General features: G+C 55.2%; 1 protein-coding gene across 1 annotated transcript; it reads left to right on the forward strand.

Moving 5' to 3' along the window:
- The first annotated feature begins 5836 nt into the window (after positions 1-5836).
- Positions 5837-15044, forward strand: RFLNB (refilin B). The gene is made up of 3 exons (XM_039253748.1): positions 5837-6157; positions 9424-9533; positions 11831-15044. Exons 1-3 carry the CDS (start codon positions 5942-5944, stop codon positions 12159-12161), a joined length of 657 nt encoding a protein of 218 aa, XP_039109679.1. The 5' UTR covers positions 5837-5941; the 3' UTR covers positions 12162-15044.
- Positions 15045-15853: the final 809 nt, after the last annotated feature.

Raw genomic sequence — 15853 nt, forward strand, 5'->3', positions numbered from 1 at the left:
AGCAGGAAGCAGGCATAAAGGAAGCCACACTGCTTCACACTACAAATATAGCGTCCCCCCACCGCCAGCGTTGCAGCGGCAGCAGCACCCAGGGCTCTGGGTAGTGGGGAGGGGGCAGCCGCGTGGCTGATGGTGGTCTCCGCAAGGGCGGCCTGCTGGGGCCCCGTGGTGGGACACTGTCACACGACAGAGCAGAACCGGAAGCAGGGGCGATGGGACAGGAAAGGGGAAATTAATAGCAGGCATCCTATGTGCATGACCAGATTTATATGAGCACATGAGAGACACCTTCAGAGGTTTCCAGAAATGCTTGTCCGTGCTTGGGGTCACCCTGCAAAAGTGCAAGGTCAAGTTCCAGTAACCCGCCCCCACCTTCCCCTGCCGTGATCTGGCCTGGGAAAACAGGAGACACGCTTTCTCTTTGCTACCTCTCCTCTCACCCCAAGTCCTTCCCCCACCCCTGGCTACTTTTCAGTAAAGACTCAAAACTGAAAAACATTTCTTCAAAGGCATGTAAATGTCTTCAGCAAGCATCAAGAGTTTCCAGTTGTACATAGCTGCAAACCACAGCCGCCTCCTGCCTGTGCGTATTCTGCTTCGAATTTGGGGGAGGAGAGGAATGCACTGAGGGGCCCTGGCTCCTGGGAAGGACACCATGGATCAGACCGTCACCGTGGAGCCAACTGGCCGCCTCCATGGGCTCCCTGCTCGCCATCTCTTCCCACGCGGCCCAGGCAGGCCAGCGTCCCCGGGTCGTCCTGAAACACCATGGCGTCTCGAGGCTGCCTCTGGATCGTGGCAGCGCAACCCAGCCATTTGTTCCCCAGGGACAATGACAGCACACCCTTCTATCATTCCTTTCAGCCAAGGAGCCAAGGGGCTTAACTTCGATTGCTCAACTAAGGGCTCTTTTTCTGGGCTGCAAGTCCTTGTCCAGTGCGAATACGCAGAACGGAGCCAGGAGTGCAAGTGTATTGATGCAGGTCCAAGGAGGCCGTGTGCCCCAGCTCTTTGCAAAATCCCATCTGGGTTTTATTTTGCAGAGGCCGCTTCTGTGTAACTAGGGAGCATTTGGGAGCACAGCTCTCAGCTTATAAATCAGGAGCCCTCGAGGATGGAGTCGTATTTGGGGTCATGGGGCTCTCCATCCCGCAGGGGACACCAGCCTGATTCCACCCCAAGCTGCATGCAGTTTCTAGGTTAGTGTCACCGGCTGTGCCGGACCAGGTATCTTCCCACCTGACCTGGTGTTCTCCCACTTGAAAGGTCAGAAAAGGAGCTGGCGGGGCACCTGGGTGGCTCAGTCAGTTAAGCATCCGACTTCAGCTTGGGTCATGATCTCACGGTTCGTGAGTTTGAGCCCCACATCGGGCTCTGTGCTGACAGCTCAAAGCCTGGAGCTTGCTTCAAATTCTGTGTCTCCCTTTCTCTCTCTGCCACTCCCCTGCTCATGCTCTGGCTCTCTCTCTGCCTCTCTCAAGAATTAACATTTTAGGGGCACCTGGGTGGCTCAGTCGGTTAAGCATCCGACTTCAGCCCGGGTCATGATCTCATGGTTCTTGGGTTCAAGCCCCGCGTCGGGCTCTGTGCTGACAGCTAGCTCAGAGCCTGGAACCTGTTTCAGATTCTGTGTCTCCCTCTCTCTCTGCCCCTCCCCTGCTCATGCTATCTCTCTCGCTCTCTCTCAGAAATAAATGAAACATTAAAAAAATTTTTTTAAGAGGAGCTGACCTGTCCCCTCAGGCCCACTTCACCCTGAAATTGCTAAGCCAGAACTTGGGTGTCCCTTGGCTCTATCTGGCTCATGCCATCTTCGTGAGTGCCAGAGCTCAGGCTTATAAACCTTCCTGTGCACACGCTCCTGTGAGTTTATCTTTTTAATTCAGTTCCTTTTCTTATTGAATATGGCAGGTCCCTTTCAGTGTCCTTTGGAACCTCTAATCTTAATCCTAAAATACTTACGGAAACAAAATAAAGTTTAATTCTTTTAAAAAAGCATTTTGGTTGATACAGGTGCAGAGGAAGGAAGGGGGGACCTGACGCAACACTAAGGCAAATCCACTGCCCCATAATTCCAGAACTCCGGGGCCCAGGATGCTGGGACTGCAAGGTGCCACGGGGCACGGGGCACAGGCCAGCCTGCTGGAGCCGGCACTGTTTTTAATCCTCTGGCTGGCTGGGTTTACTGAAGACAAGCTGTTTGTTGCAAAACAATACACTGCAGCGCTTGTAGGGGGGCCTGCCCTGTTCTTGCTGACTCCTCTCCATTCAGGCATCAGCTTAATTCAGGGCCGAAAAAGGGAAAATGCAGGACTGGCATCATTGTTAGGTATCTTTTGTCCCTCAGACCCTGCTGAGAAAGGCCACAGGCCAGAAGCCAAGCCCGACGAGGACACCAGTCTCCGTGATCCAGGCAGGGACGCCTGGCCCTGGCACGCTCTGAAAAGACAGCTTTGAGAAGAGTCTACTCTTTTTTTTTTTTTTTTAATTTTTAGTGTTTTTTATTTATTTCTGAGAGAGAGAGAGAGAAGCGTGAGCAGGAGAGGGTCAGAGAGAGAGGGAGACACAGAATCTGAAGCAGGCTCCAGGCTCTGAGCGGTCAGCACAGAGCCCGACGCGGGGCTCAGACCCACGAACTGTGAGATCATGACCTGAGCAGAAGTCAGACACTTAACCAAGTGAGCCACCCAGGCGCCCCAAGAAGAGTCCACTCTTAAGCAGGCTCTGTGGTCTTGTTTTATTTCGTATAGCCCCCCTGCCTCCCCCCGCACCCCCCCCCTCCTGCCGATTCTTGGCGTGCCCCAGCTATGCCTCAGAAGAAGGCCTCTCTTCAGAGCCAGACCCGGAGGGGGCAGAGGTGGAACCCATCACCCCTCCCGAGGTTTGGTGAGAGATTTTTTAAAGAAACATCCTGTGGAAGGCAATCTGGAATAAGATGGAGGACAACGATGAGCCCGGGGAAGGGGGACCTTCCAAAAGACCGCAGTAGATTTACGGCATGAACTCATGGCTCAGGGCTGAGGAAACACAACTGATTTCCCGTCTGAGCTCCATGGCTCCCCTTGTAAAGCAAGTCCCCCTGCTCTCCCACCCAGAAGGACACGTGGGCAGGCTGAAGCTGGCTCATTTCTGTTGTCGGAACACCTCTGCTCCTCTCCACCAGGAATGCTGGGAGTTGATGGAGGTGCCTGTGCAGGCAGGAAGCTCCCCACCCTCTCCTTGGGCCCCATGTGCCTTCTGGTCTGCTCGGACTTGCCTTGGAGCTCTTCAAAGACAGTTGAGCAAGAGTGTACAAACCCGGGGTCCTTCCTCCTTGTCTTTTGATTGGCTGGAAACCAACGGAGGGTCAGAGTTCGGTGCGGCTTCTTCCTGTTTCATGGGACTCTGGGACCCTGGTCTCCGATCTGCTTCTCCATCAGTGTCCAGACGCGGGGCTGGATTCCTCTTCAAGCCCCTCCCGTTCCTTGTGTGTGTATCGGTGCTGGCTTCCTCTGTGGGGAAGGAGGCCGTGGTGGGCCATCAGCTTATGTCTCAGGAACTCGTTGGCAGTGTCCTGGGCGAGGGCCAAGGATGTCCTCTGGGTTCAGAGAGCCCTGCCTGACCTCTTCTTGACGAGTTCGCTGATATCCACTGTAGATTTGAGGAGCTCTTCTTGGGGATCGGACAGGACTTTCACAGGATGGGGGCCAGTGTGCGGATGCTTCTTGCGTCCACTGTGATGGCCGAGGGGCCCGTGTGAAATCCTGGGCCAGCTGCTTGATGACCCTGGAGCCAGGGAGGAAGGGGTGCCCCAAAGGCATCGCTTTGACCTGCCTGGCTCCCCCAAGGCAAGCAGGTTCAGAGCGCCTGGCTCACTTTGGCAGCTTTGATGTCTGTGGGTCTTTGGTCAGACTGTGGATAATCTAAATGCTTCAGAGTTTCCCTCAGAGGGTGGCAGTGCTGGGCTCCCAGGTTTTAGCAGGTGCAGGTGGAGACCCCTCCCAAGCTCCCCACAACAGCCCACACTTTGATGGAGAGAGCTGGGGCACCCGCCTGACATGCTGACCTTCCAGAGCCTCACACTCCACCTCTTCCTGGCCAGCGACCTTGAAGGCCATCACCTCCTTGGAGCAACTGCCATCTTCCTGGACACCCTTCCCAACCTGACCGGGATTAGGGAAGAGTTCTTACGATCTACCTGGCAATGCTGGGGGGTAAATTCCCTCCGGGACGCTGAGTCCCCCTGCCAGCACCCCACGCTTGCCACAAGCCCACGGAGCCCTGCCGGTCCTCTTGGGACGTGCCGCGTTGAGGGAGGACAGCCTGGGGTATGCACTTGGTGGGGCCAGCATAGCCACATACTTGGCCCAACTTGCGAGGCCCATTGCTAACAGTCCACCATTGCACTAGCCATTGAGCTAAGACTGTGCTCCGCTGACTCTGTAATCTATTCCCACAGGCCCTAAATGAACGTGCGACCTCCCAGCATAGAGGCACCTGCCAGGTTTCTCTTCCAGTGAAGGGGCCCGGCGATGTGACTCAGACCAAGTCATGTCCCCTTTCTGTCACCTGAAAATGAGAAGCGAGGAAGGCAGGAGGGCTGAAGTCTGCTGCCAGACCTGGAACATCCACTCCCTTTAAATTCTGACTTTAAGAGGTCCCGAGCGGGACAAGTACCCTTTGTTTTTGCCACGATGCAGACCGGCTGCCACCATGGGGTCTGCACAGAGCCCACCTCTCCTTCAGCCAGGACACACGTCCTCTCAGAGCTGACACCTGCCAGCTAGGTCTGGGCACATCTCCTGCTTGAGGCCCTGAGCTAAACACCCAGCAGAAAGTCCCAGGGTGGGGTGGCTGGTGGGGGTGAGAGCTTCTAATACTGAACTGATAATCACGGAGGTCTCTGTGAGCAAAAGCACTAGATTTGAGAACAGCTACAGCTGACAGCTACTGAGTTCCCGCTCGGATAAGGGCCTCTCTGTCAAACCAGAGAAAGGAGGAATCCCCCAGTCTGGGTTTTGGAAAGGAACTCCTAGGAATGAGAAGCTGTGCACCCTCCCCACCCCCACCCAGGGACCCCCCTGGCCTCTTGGGATAGTCCGTGGGCAGCCTGCTAGCTTGTTCATGTCCTTCAAGGTTTCGGTCTGTGCCCACTGCAGAATCTCCCTGTCTGGTGTAGTCACAGCCTGCTCAGTTGAGCAGCCAGTCCAGCGAGTGGTGTGTGCCACCTCCCCCCCCCCCGCAGGCACCCCCACCCCCGCCATCCCCCCCGGAATCCCGCGAGGATACCGGGAGTAGGGTCCTCTTTTCCTCCGGGGCAGAAATGAGAGCCAGAGAAACACTGAGAGCCCGCCCTGCTGAGCCAAGAGGCGGCTGGAGCCATACGAAGCGCATTAACTATTAATAATTTCCAGTTGTTTGCTCGCCGGGGTCGGCCGGCTCCCCAGGCCTCTGCGGGCCGGGGCTCAACTCTGGCTCCCCCGACCGCCAGGACTAGCGCCCGCCAGGCTCTACGCGGCCAGGGCCAGGGAACAAGGCGCCATCGGGAGCCTGGTGCGAGCAGGGCCCCGTGTCCCCCTGTAGCGGGGCGCGGGGCCGCTCGGGGCTGGGGGCCCTTTCCTTCCGCGGCGAGGCCCGCCCGGCGCCCCCCGCGCGCCCGCATCGGCCGCTGGGGGCGGGCTGGGCCGCGGTGCGGAGCGCAGCGCGGGCGGCGCGCGGCGGGAGCGCAGCGGCCCCTGGCGCCGGGGCTCGCAGCTCGGCGAGTGCGGGTCGGGCCCCGCGCGCCGGGCGGGGCGGGGCGGAGGGCGGGGCCGGGAGCGCGGCTGCCGGCGAGACCCGGACGGCGCGCGGGCAGCCGGCAGGGAGGGTGGCCGCGCGGGCAGCGGCCCCGGCCCGCGTGTCAGCCCCTCGCGCCCCTCGCTCGCCCGCGGTCCCCCGTCCCGGCCCCGGCGCGCCGACAGCCATGGTGGGCCGGCTGAGCCTGCAGGATGTGCCCGAACTCGTGGACACGAAGAAGAAGGGCGACGGCGTCCTGGACAGTCCGGACTCGGGGCTGCCCCCCAGCCCCAGCCCCAGCCACTGGGGGCTCGGCGCGGCCGGGGGCGGTGGCAGCGGCGGGGAGCGCGCGCCGGCACCCGGGACGCTGGAGTCCGACGCGGCGGCGACCCCCGCGGCCCCGGTGAGTGGCCCCGCTCCGGCCCCTTCCCTCCCCGTCCCACCCGCAGCCGGTTCCCGAGGGACCACCGGCCAGCCGCGCCGGCCCGCTCGGGGCGCGCTGTCGGCGCCGCCACCCGCCCGTCGGGACGGCGTGGCCATCGCCGGGAGCCCGGGGCGGGAGCGCGGCGAGAGCCTGGCCAGCTGGAGCGGGTGGCTGGAAAATTGTCATCGCCTGGGAGGCGCGGGAGCCCCGGGAGAGGCGCGTCGCCGCCTCCTCTCTTTGGGGTGGCGGCCCCCGGAACTGCGAGTCTACGACTGGGCCACATTCCTGCCCGGCCCGGCTGGAGAGGGGCCCGGGACGCCCAGAAGGAACCCCAGCCTTCTCTGTACTGTGGGTCTGGCACGCACCCTTCCCCCCCTTCCCCGGGCTTTGCCCTTACGGGGGCGCCTCCCGAGGGCCTGGCTCCTCCTGTCTGGTCTTGGGGAGAAGGGTGTGCTTCAGCTCCCTGATTCGGGGGGGGGGGGCAGCCTTTGGGGACCATGTTCCTGGCATGGTGGAGGGTCTTTGGAAAAAGTTACCCCATGAACTTCTGGCCTCCTGTGTCCGCCCCCCCCCCCCCCCCGGTTTCCTGTCACATAACCTGTCTGGCACGCGGTGGGTGGGAGACCGTTAGGTGGGTGGAAACTTTCAAAAAGGAGTCCTTTTATTTTATTTCAGAATTTGTACTTAAAGACAAAAACACCTAGTCTTTTTTGCCTCAGGAATCGCTCAGGTGGTGTTTATTGTCTTTCCCTAGAGCTCAGGGGAAGCCACATCCTGTCTACAGCCAAGGCCCAAAGTGGGGCTCTCAGCCCCCCTCCCTTCCCCATAGGGGTGGGTATTTACAGCGCTCTTCCCAGGGATGAAGTAGTCCGTGGCTGCGCTGTTCCTTAAAGACCCATGCACTTTGATGGGCGTAGAAGTCTCTACCCACTGACTCTCTGAGACCTTGGTGCATGGGGGCATTTCTATTGGAAGGAAGCGCTTGCTTCAACTTGGCCTTCAGAACCCTTGCTGTCTGGCACACCCCCTGACCAGAGGCAGATACATGCATTGGTGCCCCTGATGCTGCCCCCTCTACCTGGCATGCCATTTCCCTCAGAGCCTATTCCCACCTACCTTCCCCAACACCCAGCTGCCTTTTTTTTTAATGTTTTTTTAAAAATTTTATTTCTACGAGAGAGAGAGAGAGAGAGAGAGAGAGACAGCGTGAGCAGGGGAGGGTCAGAGAGAGAGGGAGACACAGACTCCAGGCTCCAGGCTCTGAGCTGGCAGTCAGCACAGAGCCCGATGCGGCGCTCGAACCCACGAACCACGAGATCATGACCTAAGCGAAAGTCGGACGCTTAACGCTTAACCGACTAAGCCACCCAGGCGCCCCACCAGCTGCCTTTTTGACCTATCAGAGCCCTGCTGGCCCTTCAAGCCCAACTTGTCACCTCCTCTGGGAAGCCTTCCTTGATGCTTCCCCCCCAGGCCATGCCCAAATCAGTGGTGTGGTCCCCGTTCCCTGGTGACACCTTATCCATGTGGCTCTTGGAACCCCTGCTATGTGCAACATCTCCAGCCTGGACCCAGGGCAAGCGGTGTGCTCAGGGAATGTCTGCTGAGTGGATGGAGATGAGGGAGCCGAGAAAGCAGGGGCAAGAGAATTGAGCACTTGTGTGGATTCCTGGCGGCAGTGTGAGTGTTGGAGAGTCAACCACCTCCCCTTGCTGCCAGCTTGCTGCCAGGCCGAAGCCCCCAGCGCTGCCTGGAGGCGCTCCCCAGGTTGAGGAGCGTCTGGTACTCAGAGGGCTGGGGACAGAGCAGGGCTCCCCGCCACTGCTTGGGAGCTCGTTCCCCAGATCTGCAGCAGAGACTGCGGAAACAACCCCCCCACCCCCACCCACTGACCTTGGTTCCCAACCGTGGCCCCTCCGCCAGCCAGGGCTTCTTAAACTCTCCACCCAAGTTCAGGAGCTGGACGCTTCGCCCCTCCCTCACCTACCGTGGCCCCCTTTGACTCCTCTGTTTCCACCCTACACCCTCACTGGACACTCTGCCCTGGCAACATGAGAAGAGTCTTGGAGCCTACCTTCTAAAAATGTCCCCTTCCTTCTCTATCCTGGAAGATGTGAGGGCGGGGCCCCCGCCTCCACATCCGGGCCAGAGTGTGGCTTGTACTCTTAAATTAGGCAAAGAAAATGATAGATTGCCAGTAAACCCAACACCCCAAAAGGCTGCTCCCCTTGAATACTTAACACAGAAGCCCAGTTCCAGTCACATGGGGTGAAAACTAGCACCTGCATCTAGGACAGAACCGTCCCCCTTACTCAGGCTACTCGATGGATCAAAGTTTGGGGCTTGATACATGCTAGAAGCCAGTTAGCCTCTAGGAATGCTGTGCTCTGGCTTCTGAATGGTGGACGGTGGCGGCGAGAACTTGGGGTGTTCGTCTTACCAGTGAGTTTGTGGGCCTCCCGGTCTTGGGTGGTTGTTAACAGTCCCAGAGGCAGAGAAGGCGACGGGGAGGTTGGCCTGAATCTGGAGTGTGAAAAAATTCCTGGTAGAGTTTTGTTTTGTTTTGGCCTTTTCTTTTTTTTTTTTTTTTTTAATTTTTTAATGTTTTATTTATTTCTAGGAGAGAGAGAGACAGCGTGAGCAGGGGAGGGTCAGAGAGAGAGGGAGTCACAGACTGAAACAGGCTCCAGGCTCTGAGCTGGCAGTCAGCACGGAGCCCGACGCGGGGCTCGAACCCACGAACCGCGAGATCATGACCTAAGCGAAAGTCGGACGCTTAACCGACTAAGCCACCCAGGCGCCCCTGTTTTGGCCTTTTCTAAAGTATGGCTGACACAATGACAGGGTTGAGGGACACGTAATTGAGGGCTCTGGTTAGTGAAGCCCCAGCTCGTCGAGGCGTCCTCACTGCCTTAAACCGTGTGATGACGCAGCAGCCCCAGGGTCTGGCCGGCATCATGACGCTGAGCTCCTCAGCCTTTCACAAAACCTCAGTGATGGAAGGGGGTACCCCCTTGGTGTGCAGATAAGGTAACGGGGCATGGGATGCGACCCGGACCTCTTGGCTCCCGTGCAGGCGCCCCCCCGGCTGGGGGGCGGCCCTGCTCCGGCATCGGCATCGTGGCCACGGGGAGGACACAGACTGCAGCCGGGCCCAGCAGGAAGCTCAGAGCCAGGACCGCCCTGGGGGGTGGGGGGGGGTGCATCCGACTGGCCTGTGGTCTAACTGCCTTCTCTGTCCCCAGAATCCAGCATCTCCCCCCAGCCCCCTGGCCTTCGCCTGCTCGCCAAGGCTCTGCCCCCTGTCCTTTGGCGAAGGAGTGGAGTTTGACCCCTTACCGCCGACGGAAATAAGGTAAATCTAGCAGGCCCTGCTTTGGTTGAGTTTTTTCCAGTTTTCGATTTTTGGGTCCAGCCAGAAACTGGTGCTTGTTACTTTAAAAAAGGAGCTAATCACAGAAGTGTGCCAAAGGCTTTTCATAGTGTGCTGGGTACCACTTTGGATTTCTTCGCCTAGTCTCACCAATTGAATACGTAGACATGCCTCTCAAAAACCAGATCGTGTTATACATAAAGTCCGCGACTTGCTTTTTGCACTTCGTGCACCATGGCCATCAGACAGTTACGATTTTGTAATAAAATAATTCCTCTTTTCACAAGCTGCTTCCCCCGTTTCCCCACCCCTGCTTCAGGGTGCTATAACCTTGTCTCCGATTACAATTTCACTTGTAATCTGAAGCACCATCCTTCCTCTGGGAATGTATCTCATCCAGGATCACCTGGGGGCAGAGATTCACTGAGAGCCTCTGTTAAAGATCTGTCTTTTCAGAGAAAGGAATTTTACTTTTGGTAGCTGGTGGATTTTTTGCTGGAGTCTCAGTTCCCTTAAAAACAAAGGGCCCTTTGATGGGGAACAAAGGCAGCTCACCAGTGTGGAGGTGAGCGCTTCAGCCCTTGATTCCTGGGGAGCTTGTATTTTGAACGAAATGAGGACATGACTTCATGACATGAGCTTGCACCAGCCTCTTACCTACTTGCCTAAGGAGAATAGATGTCTCCATCCTCCCCATTGAAAAGAATGATAATTCTTACCCCCGACGGGGGGGGGGGGGGGGGGGGGGGGGGGGGGGGGGGGGGGGGGGGGGGGGGGGGGGGGGGGGGGGGGGGGGGGGGGGGGGGGGGGGGGGGGGGNGGGGGGGGGGGGGGGGGGGGGGGGGGGGGGGGGGGGGGGGGGGGGGGGGGGGGGGGGGGGGGGGGGGGGGGGGGGGGGGGGGGGGGGGGGGGCCCCGGGGGGGGGGGGGGGGGGGGGGCAATGCTATGTGATGCTCATTCTTATTTCAAGATCTGTGAAGCTGCCATAATTATTTAGTAAAATGAATTAATGCTTTGCTTACATTAAAAGAAAAGAAAAGAAAGGAAGGAAAGAAAAAGAAAGACAGAAGGAGGGAGGGAGGAAGGAAGGGAGGAAGGAAGGGAGGAAGGAAGGGAAAGAAAGAAAAGAGGGGCGCCTAGGTAGCTCAGTTGGTTAAGCGTCTGACTTCAGCTCAGGTCATGATCTCGCAGTTCGTGGGTTCGAGCCCCGTGTCAGGCTCTGTGCTGACAGCTCGGAGCCTGGAGCCTGCTTCAGATTCTGTGTCTCCCTCTCTCTCTGACCTTCCCCTGCTCACACTGTCTCTTTCTCTCTCTCAGAAATAAATAAAACATTTTAAAAAATAAGCATTAAAAAATTATTAAAAAGAAAGAAAAGAATAAAAGGTAGGTTCCAAGTTACCAAAGAAGGACTTTTAACAAAAGTAGAGTATGGATGTTAATTTATTTTATTGAAATCGAGACTGTAATTGGCTTTGATTGATAAGGACTCATCTCAGAGTTTCTGGTTTGAGGGCATCTCCAAACTGAAGGCCAGGGTTGGACCAAGTACTAGTACCTGGTATCACTGAACTTTCAGAACAGCATTCAGGGTTCCTGGGTTCCATCATCCTCTCATCAAAGAGCCGATGGTGGGGGCGCCTGGCATAGTCAGTAGAGCATGTGACTCTTGATCTCAGGGTCCTGAGTGTAAGACCCACGTTGGGAATAGAACTTACATTAAAAAGAAAAAAAAGGAAGGAAGGAAGCAAGCTAGGTGCTGGTGACTTCAGGGGACAGAGAATACCAACCATTCACCCCTAGTGAAGCGGTAGAATCCACCTTGTTATACCACCAGCAGCACTTGCTATGTGTTAACCCTCTGCTCCGTTACCGGGCACCTTCGCAGAAAAGAGATGCAAGTTGACCTAGTTCTTCTAGCTTAAACACGTGGGCTTGGACCCGGGGCTGCTGCCCGCCATGGGAAACAGCACATGCAGGGTAAACTGTGGGATCTCGCACACCTGCATGTAAACCCCAGCCCCGCTACTCACTCCCACCGTGACCTTGACCTCTGCACTTCCATTTCCTCTCCCAGAGCGGTTGGTTCAGATAAATTAGATCCTGGAAGTGAAGTACTTAGAACCGTCCCACACAGTAAGTGCTTCAACTCCTTGCTGCTTCTGACCAGAGTAGCCACAGCTCAAGGTTCGCACCCCACGAGAGGCTCAAGGTCACAGTAGGGATCCCTGAGCCCCAAGCTCAAGGGAAACGGCTTCATGCTGCCTTGTATCTCCCTCCCAGGTACACGTCCTCGGTCAAGTATGACTCAGAGCGGCACTTCATTGACGATGTCCACCTGCCCCTGGGCCTGGCCATGGCCTCCTGCAGCCAGACAGTCGTCTGCATCCCCAACTGCACCTGGCGCAACTACAAGGCTGAGGTGCGCTTTGAACCCCGCCACAAGCCCACCCGCTTCCTCAGCACCACCATCGTCTACCCCAAGTACCCCAAGACCATCTACACCACCACTCTGGATTACAACTGCCGCAAGACGCTGAGGAGATTCCTGTCCAGCGTGGAGCTTGAGGCCACGGAGCTCCTGGGCAGCGACTGCCTCTCGGATGAGTGCTGACTCAAGCCCGGGTGGGGCTGGACCAGCTCTTCCGCCGCCTCCGAGTGCAGCTCAGGCCCCAGAGGAGTCTGTCCTCCACATGCCTCTGAGCCCGGCCCGGGGAAGGAAAAAATGTCACGGCATCATCTTAGAACCATTGAGAGAATTTTCGGTTTTTAAAAAGGGTCAAATTACTTTTAAAAGGAGTATATTGCTAGTTTGCTGCTGCCTGGTGTCCCCAAAGTCTCAGTTTGATGAGAAAACAGGAAGCCAACTGGAGCAAAAGGGAAAGGGCCCCAGTTTGAAATCGGGAGGGAGGAGCGAGCTCTTCTTCCATTGGCCAGCTGGCCTGGGGGAGGCCGGGGTGGGGCAAGGGGGTCTGGAGCCGTTCGGCCCGAGGTGTTCCCCGAGAGCGGTGCTCATTCAGTAAGCTGTGACATCCATGTGGGTTCAGTCTGTGGACAACCGAGTTCCGTGCCGTATTTTTTTCCCATTTCCATTTGTGTTTCCTGTTCACCAAAAACTCTTGGAATTCTCGAAATCTTTTTCATGATATCAAAAAAGAAAGAAAGAAAGAAAGAAAAAGAAACCCAGACCACAATATAAGATGCTTTAAAAAAAGAAAGAAAGAAAGAAAAGCTTCCCCGTGTTCTGACCTCTCAGGAGAGTCAGGTCAACAGCGGCCAGCTTGAGAACAGCAGCTTCAGTTCTGGTTCCTTCCACCCACTGGTTCCAAGCTTGGGCTCTGGCAATGCGCCTTGAACCCTTGGCATCTGCTGATGTCTCCACAGGCTTGTGGAACTCTTCTGATATGTATTTTGGGCTTTCCAAATACTTTCCTATGTTTTCATAAGGCAGAACGTAGCAGAGAGCCCTTTTGAGAGAAACAGCATTTTTAAAGAATGCTTAGGGAAACCACTTTTGGGGACTCCGCGAGGGGCTTCTGCTCACAGTGGGAAAGGACGGCCACACCCAGGCCTTGCTGCTGTCTGGGAGGGGGCAGAGGTAGATGTTTCTGGTAATCTGTTTCATCAGGGTGGGTGTCCTCTCCAGGGACCCCGGGTCAACTGCCTTTAGGACTGCCTTTAGGACTTTGACGGCGTCAGCACTGCAGAGGAATCCTCCAGTGCCTTAGGTCTAAGCCCAACAGCAAGAAAATCGCCCCAACCCCCACTCCAGGTGAAGGAAAGGTGACTTCAGGATAGGAATTAATGTCACAAGTCAAACTCTCAAAACTTGGGCACTGTTGCAATGGCACATCTTTCTCTTAAGCGCTTAGTTTAGTGTGACAGTCAGGGCATTAGGTGCGGATGGAAGATACTTCGTGAATTCGGCCGAAGTGGCCTCAGAAGCGGAAATGGCGGATGGGCCAGAGGGTGCGGAGGGCCAGGCTGTCTCTGGCTTCAGCCCCCTGCCCACCCTGCCTCCCCCCTGCCCCAGCTTGTACTTCTTCCTGCCAATCCCCAACATTTTTGAGTAAAGAAAGTGGCAGATGGCTGTTTTTCTTCCAATATTGGAAAGAACATTCCATGGATATTTCCTTTGAATACATCCACATTCTCTCGAGTGCTCAATGGTTATAGTGTATCGTAAACCTGGATTCCCACCGTATCTTTGGGTTTCTGTTGATGGCTTCTGTGTGTCCTGAGAGCTCTGTAAGTACCCTGGAGTCATAGCAGGGATCTTTGTACTGAGGAGAGCAGGCGTGATGATACTCATTCTCCCTTAAAGTCATTGGAAGCCTCTAGAGCCAAACTGCCGGGCGTCCTCTTCCGCTTTAACAATGTTTAGCCCGTCGTGCCCATAACTGTTTGGCCACATCTCTCAGTTGGGTCTGTGGCCCTGAGTGTGCTATAGTGAAGTTGAGCAAGCAGGAACCCGTCAAGGGGACCCTCGGACTCCACACACCCCTTCGTCGTGCAGAGTGACAAATGCCGTCTGCCTTTGGAAGAGTAAAATTACCTGGCATCTCTTGACAAAAATGGATTTTTCTCTCTGATTTCATAATCTTATCATTGAAGACGAGAGGTAAAGGTAATTTTTAAATTGCATTAAGAGAAGTCCCAAGGCTTTGCTCTGGCCCAGCGGGGACACTTGGGTGAGCTCAGGACAATATGGTGGGCAGCATGGCAGCAGAGTCGTGGGAGAGCTTAGCCTTTGAACACGGCCACGTTTTGGGATGTCCACGTGAGATGTCTTTGTTTTGGGGGTTGGGTTAAGTTCGGGCAAATCGGTCTAGGTGAGAGAATCTGAATAATATCAGTAAAGTAAGTAGAAGGGAGCGATTGTGAACGTAGAATGCCAGTGGGAAAGCAGCTTGTATCCTAAGTCATTCACCAGGGAACCAACTGTAGTTCTCTCTCGTCTTTTCTTTTTCTTCAAACCTGCTTTCTGCAAGTTGCAAGAAAGGAAGCATATGAAGATGCGATGGGACACGTAGGGTGGATCCAATGACATTGATCATCGGTGATTAGTGTTAGTTTACAAGGTGGACACAATGGTTTTTAAATTTTGCTCATTAAAACCAAACATTCCTGAGCATGTCTGAGAGATACAGTTTACTTCTTAAGTAAAAAGTCTTTGGGGCGCCTGGCTGGCTCAGTAAGAAGAGCATGCGACTCTTGATCTCACGGTCGTGAGTTTGAGCCCCGCGCTGGGCATGGAGCCTACTTTTTTAAAAAAGAAGTCTTTTTTCCCAGTCTCTTAAATTATAGTTTTCATGTAATAAGGAAGATTTGTATGTTCAGAGAAAAGTTGTTTTCTTTTCCAATTCAGACCTTTTAAAAAGAATGATTACCTTTTCCTTGGACTCCCTTCCTGTTTCTAACCTTAGGAGATCCAGAATAGCATTTGACAAAAACTCCTTTTTAAATTTATCTTGACATCTGTCCCATTCCATTTTGCTCTGTGACTTCTTCATTTAACAATAAATTATCTTTAAAGAAACAGAACTTAGAGATGCCTCTCTTTTTCAAAGTAAAATTGTAACGTTTTGATGAAGAAACAGGAGAAAAACAGCTCCTTCTCTTGAGAAACGTTAAGCTGGGATTGTGCTTTAACCGTATCCTGTCTCCTTTGGGAGGGTGCGTTCCCCTGGGCGAACAAGATTTCACAGGGACAGGCAGGTTTAGGGAATTTGTTCCCAAATTCAGTGTGTCCTATCCTGCATCTGCCCTGCAGTTGTGACCGGACCAGTCCTTCCTCCACCCCTCCCCTTTCAACTTCCCTCTCTCGGGGCGCCTGGGTGGCTCAGTCGGTGAAGCGTCCGACTTCGGCTCAGGTCATGATCTCACGGTCCATGAGTTCGAGCCCAGCATCGGGCTCTGTGCTGACGGCTCAGAGCCTGGAGCCTGCTTCAGATTCTGTGTCTCCCTCTCTTCTCTGACTCTCCCTTGTTCACGCTCTCTCTCTCAGAAATAAATAAATAAATAAATAAATAAATAAATAAATAATAAAACATTTAAGAAGTTTACAAAACCCAAATTACCTCTCTCCCATTTTACGGAAGAAATACACGTGTTAGTCTAACACATCTTAATTTTATGGTGGGGTGCTGCTCTGGGCTGGGCTGGAAAAACCCACAGGCACTAGACAAAGGGACAGAAACCTCGGTGTCGGGGCCCCAGGACCCCACTGTGGGGCTTCATGTCTGTCAGTGTCCTACACATAATTTTGTCAAGAACGAAGTATGGTAGCAGAAACTAGATTGGCCT

The sequence above is a fragment of the Hyaena hyaena genome, unplaced genomic scaffold (genome assembly GCF_003009895.1).
Source record: "Hyaena hyaena isolate Hyena2069 unplaced genomic scaffold, ASM300989v1 scaffold_10, whole genome shotgun sequence".
Taxonomy (NCBI): domain Eukaryota; kingdom Metazoa; phylum Chordata; class Mammalia; order Carnivora; family Hyaenidae; genus Hyaena; species Hyaena hyaena.

What these genes read in the sequence shown, in the direction of transcription:
- RFLNB (XM_039253748.1), top strand. Translation starts at nt 5,942, where the DNA reads ATGGTGGGCCGGCTGAGCCTGCAGGATGTGCCCGAACTCGTGGACACG. An exon ending in CGGCGACCCCCGCGGCCCCG is followed by an intron (nt 6,158 to 9,423) that starts GTGAGTGGCCCC and finishes CTCTGTCCCCAG; the next exon opens with AATCCAGCATCTCCCCCCAG. An exon ending in TTACCGCCGACGGAAATAAG is followed by an intron (nt 9,534 to 11,830) that starts GTAAATCTAGCA and finishes TCTCCCTCCCAG; the next exon opens with GTACACGTCCTCGGTCAAGT.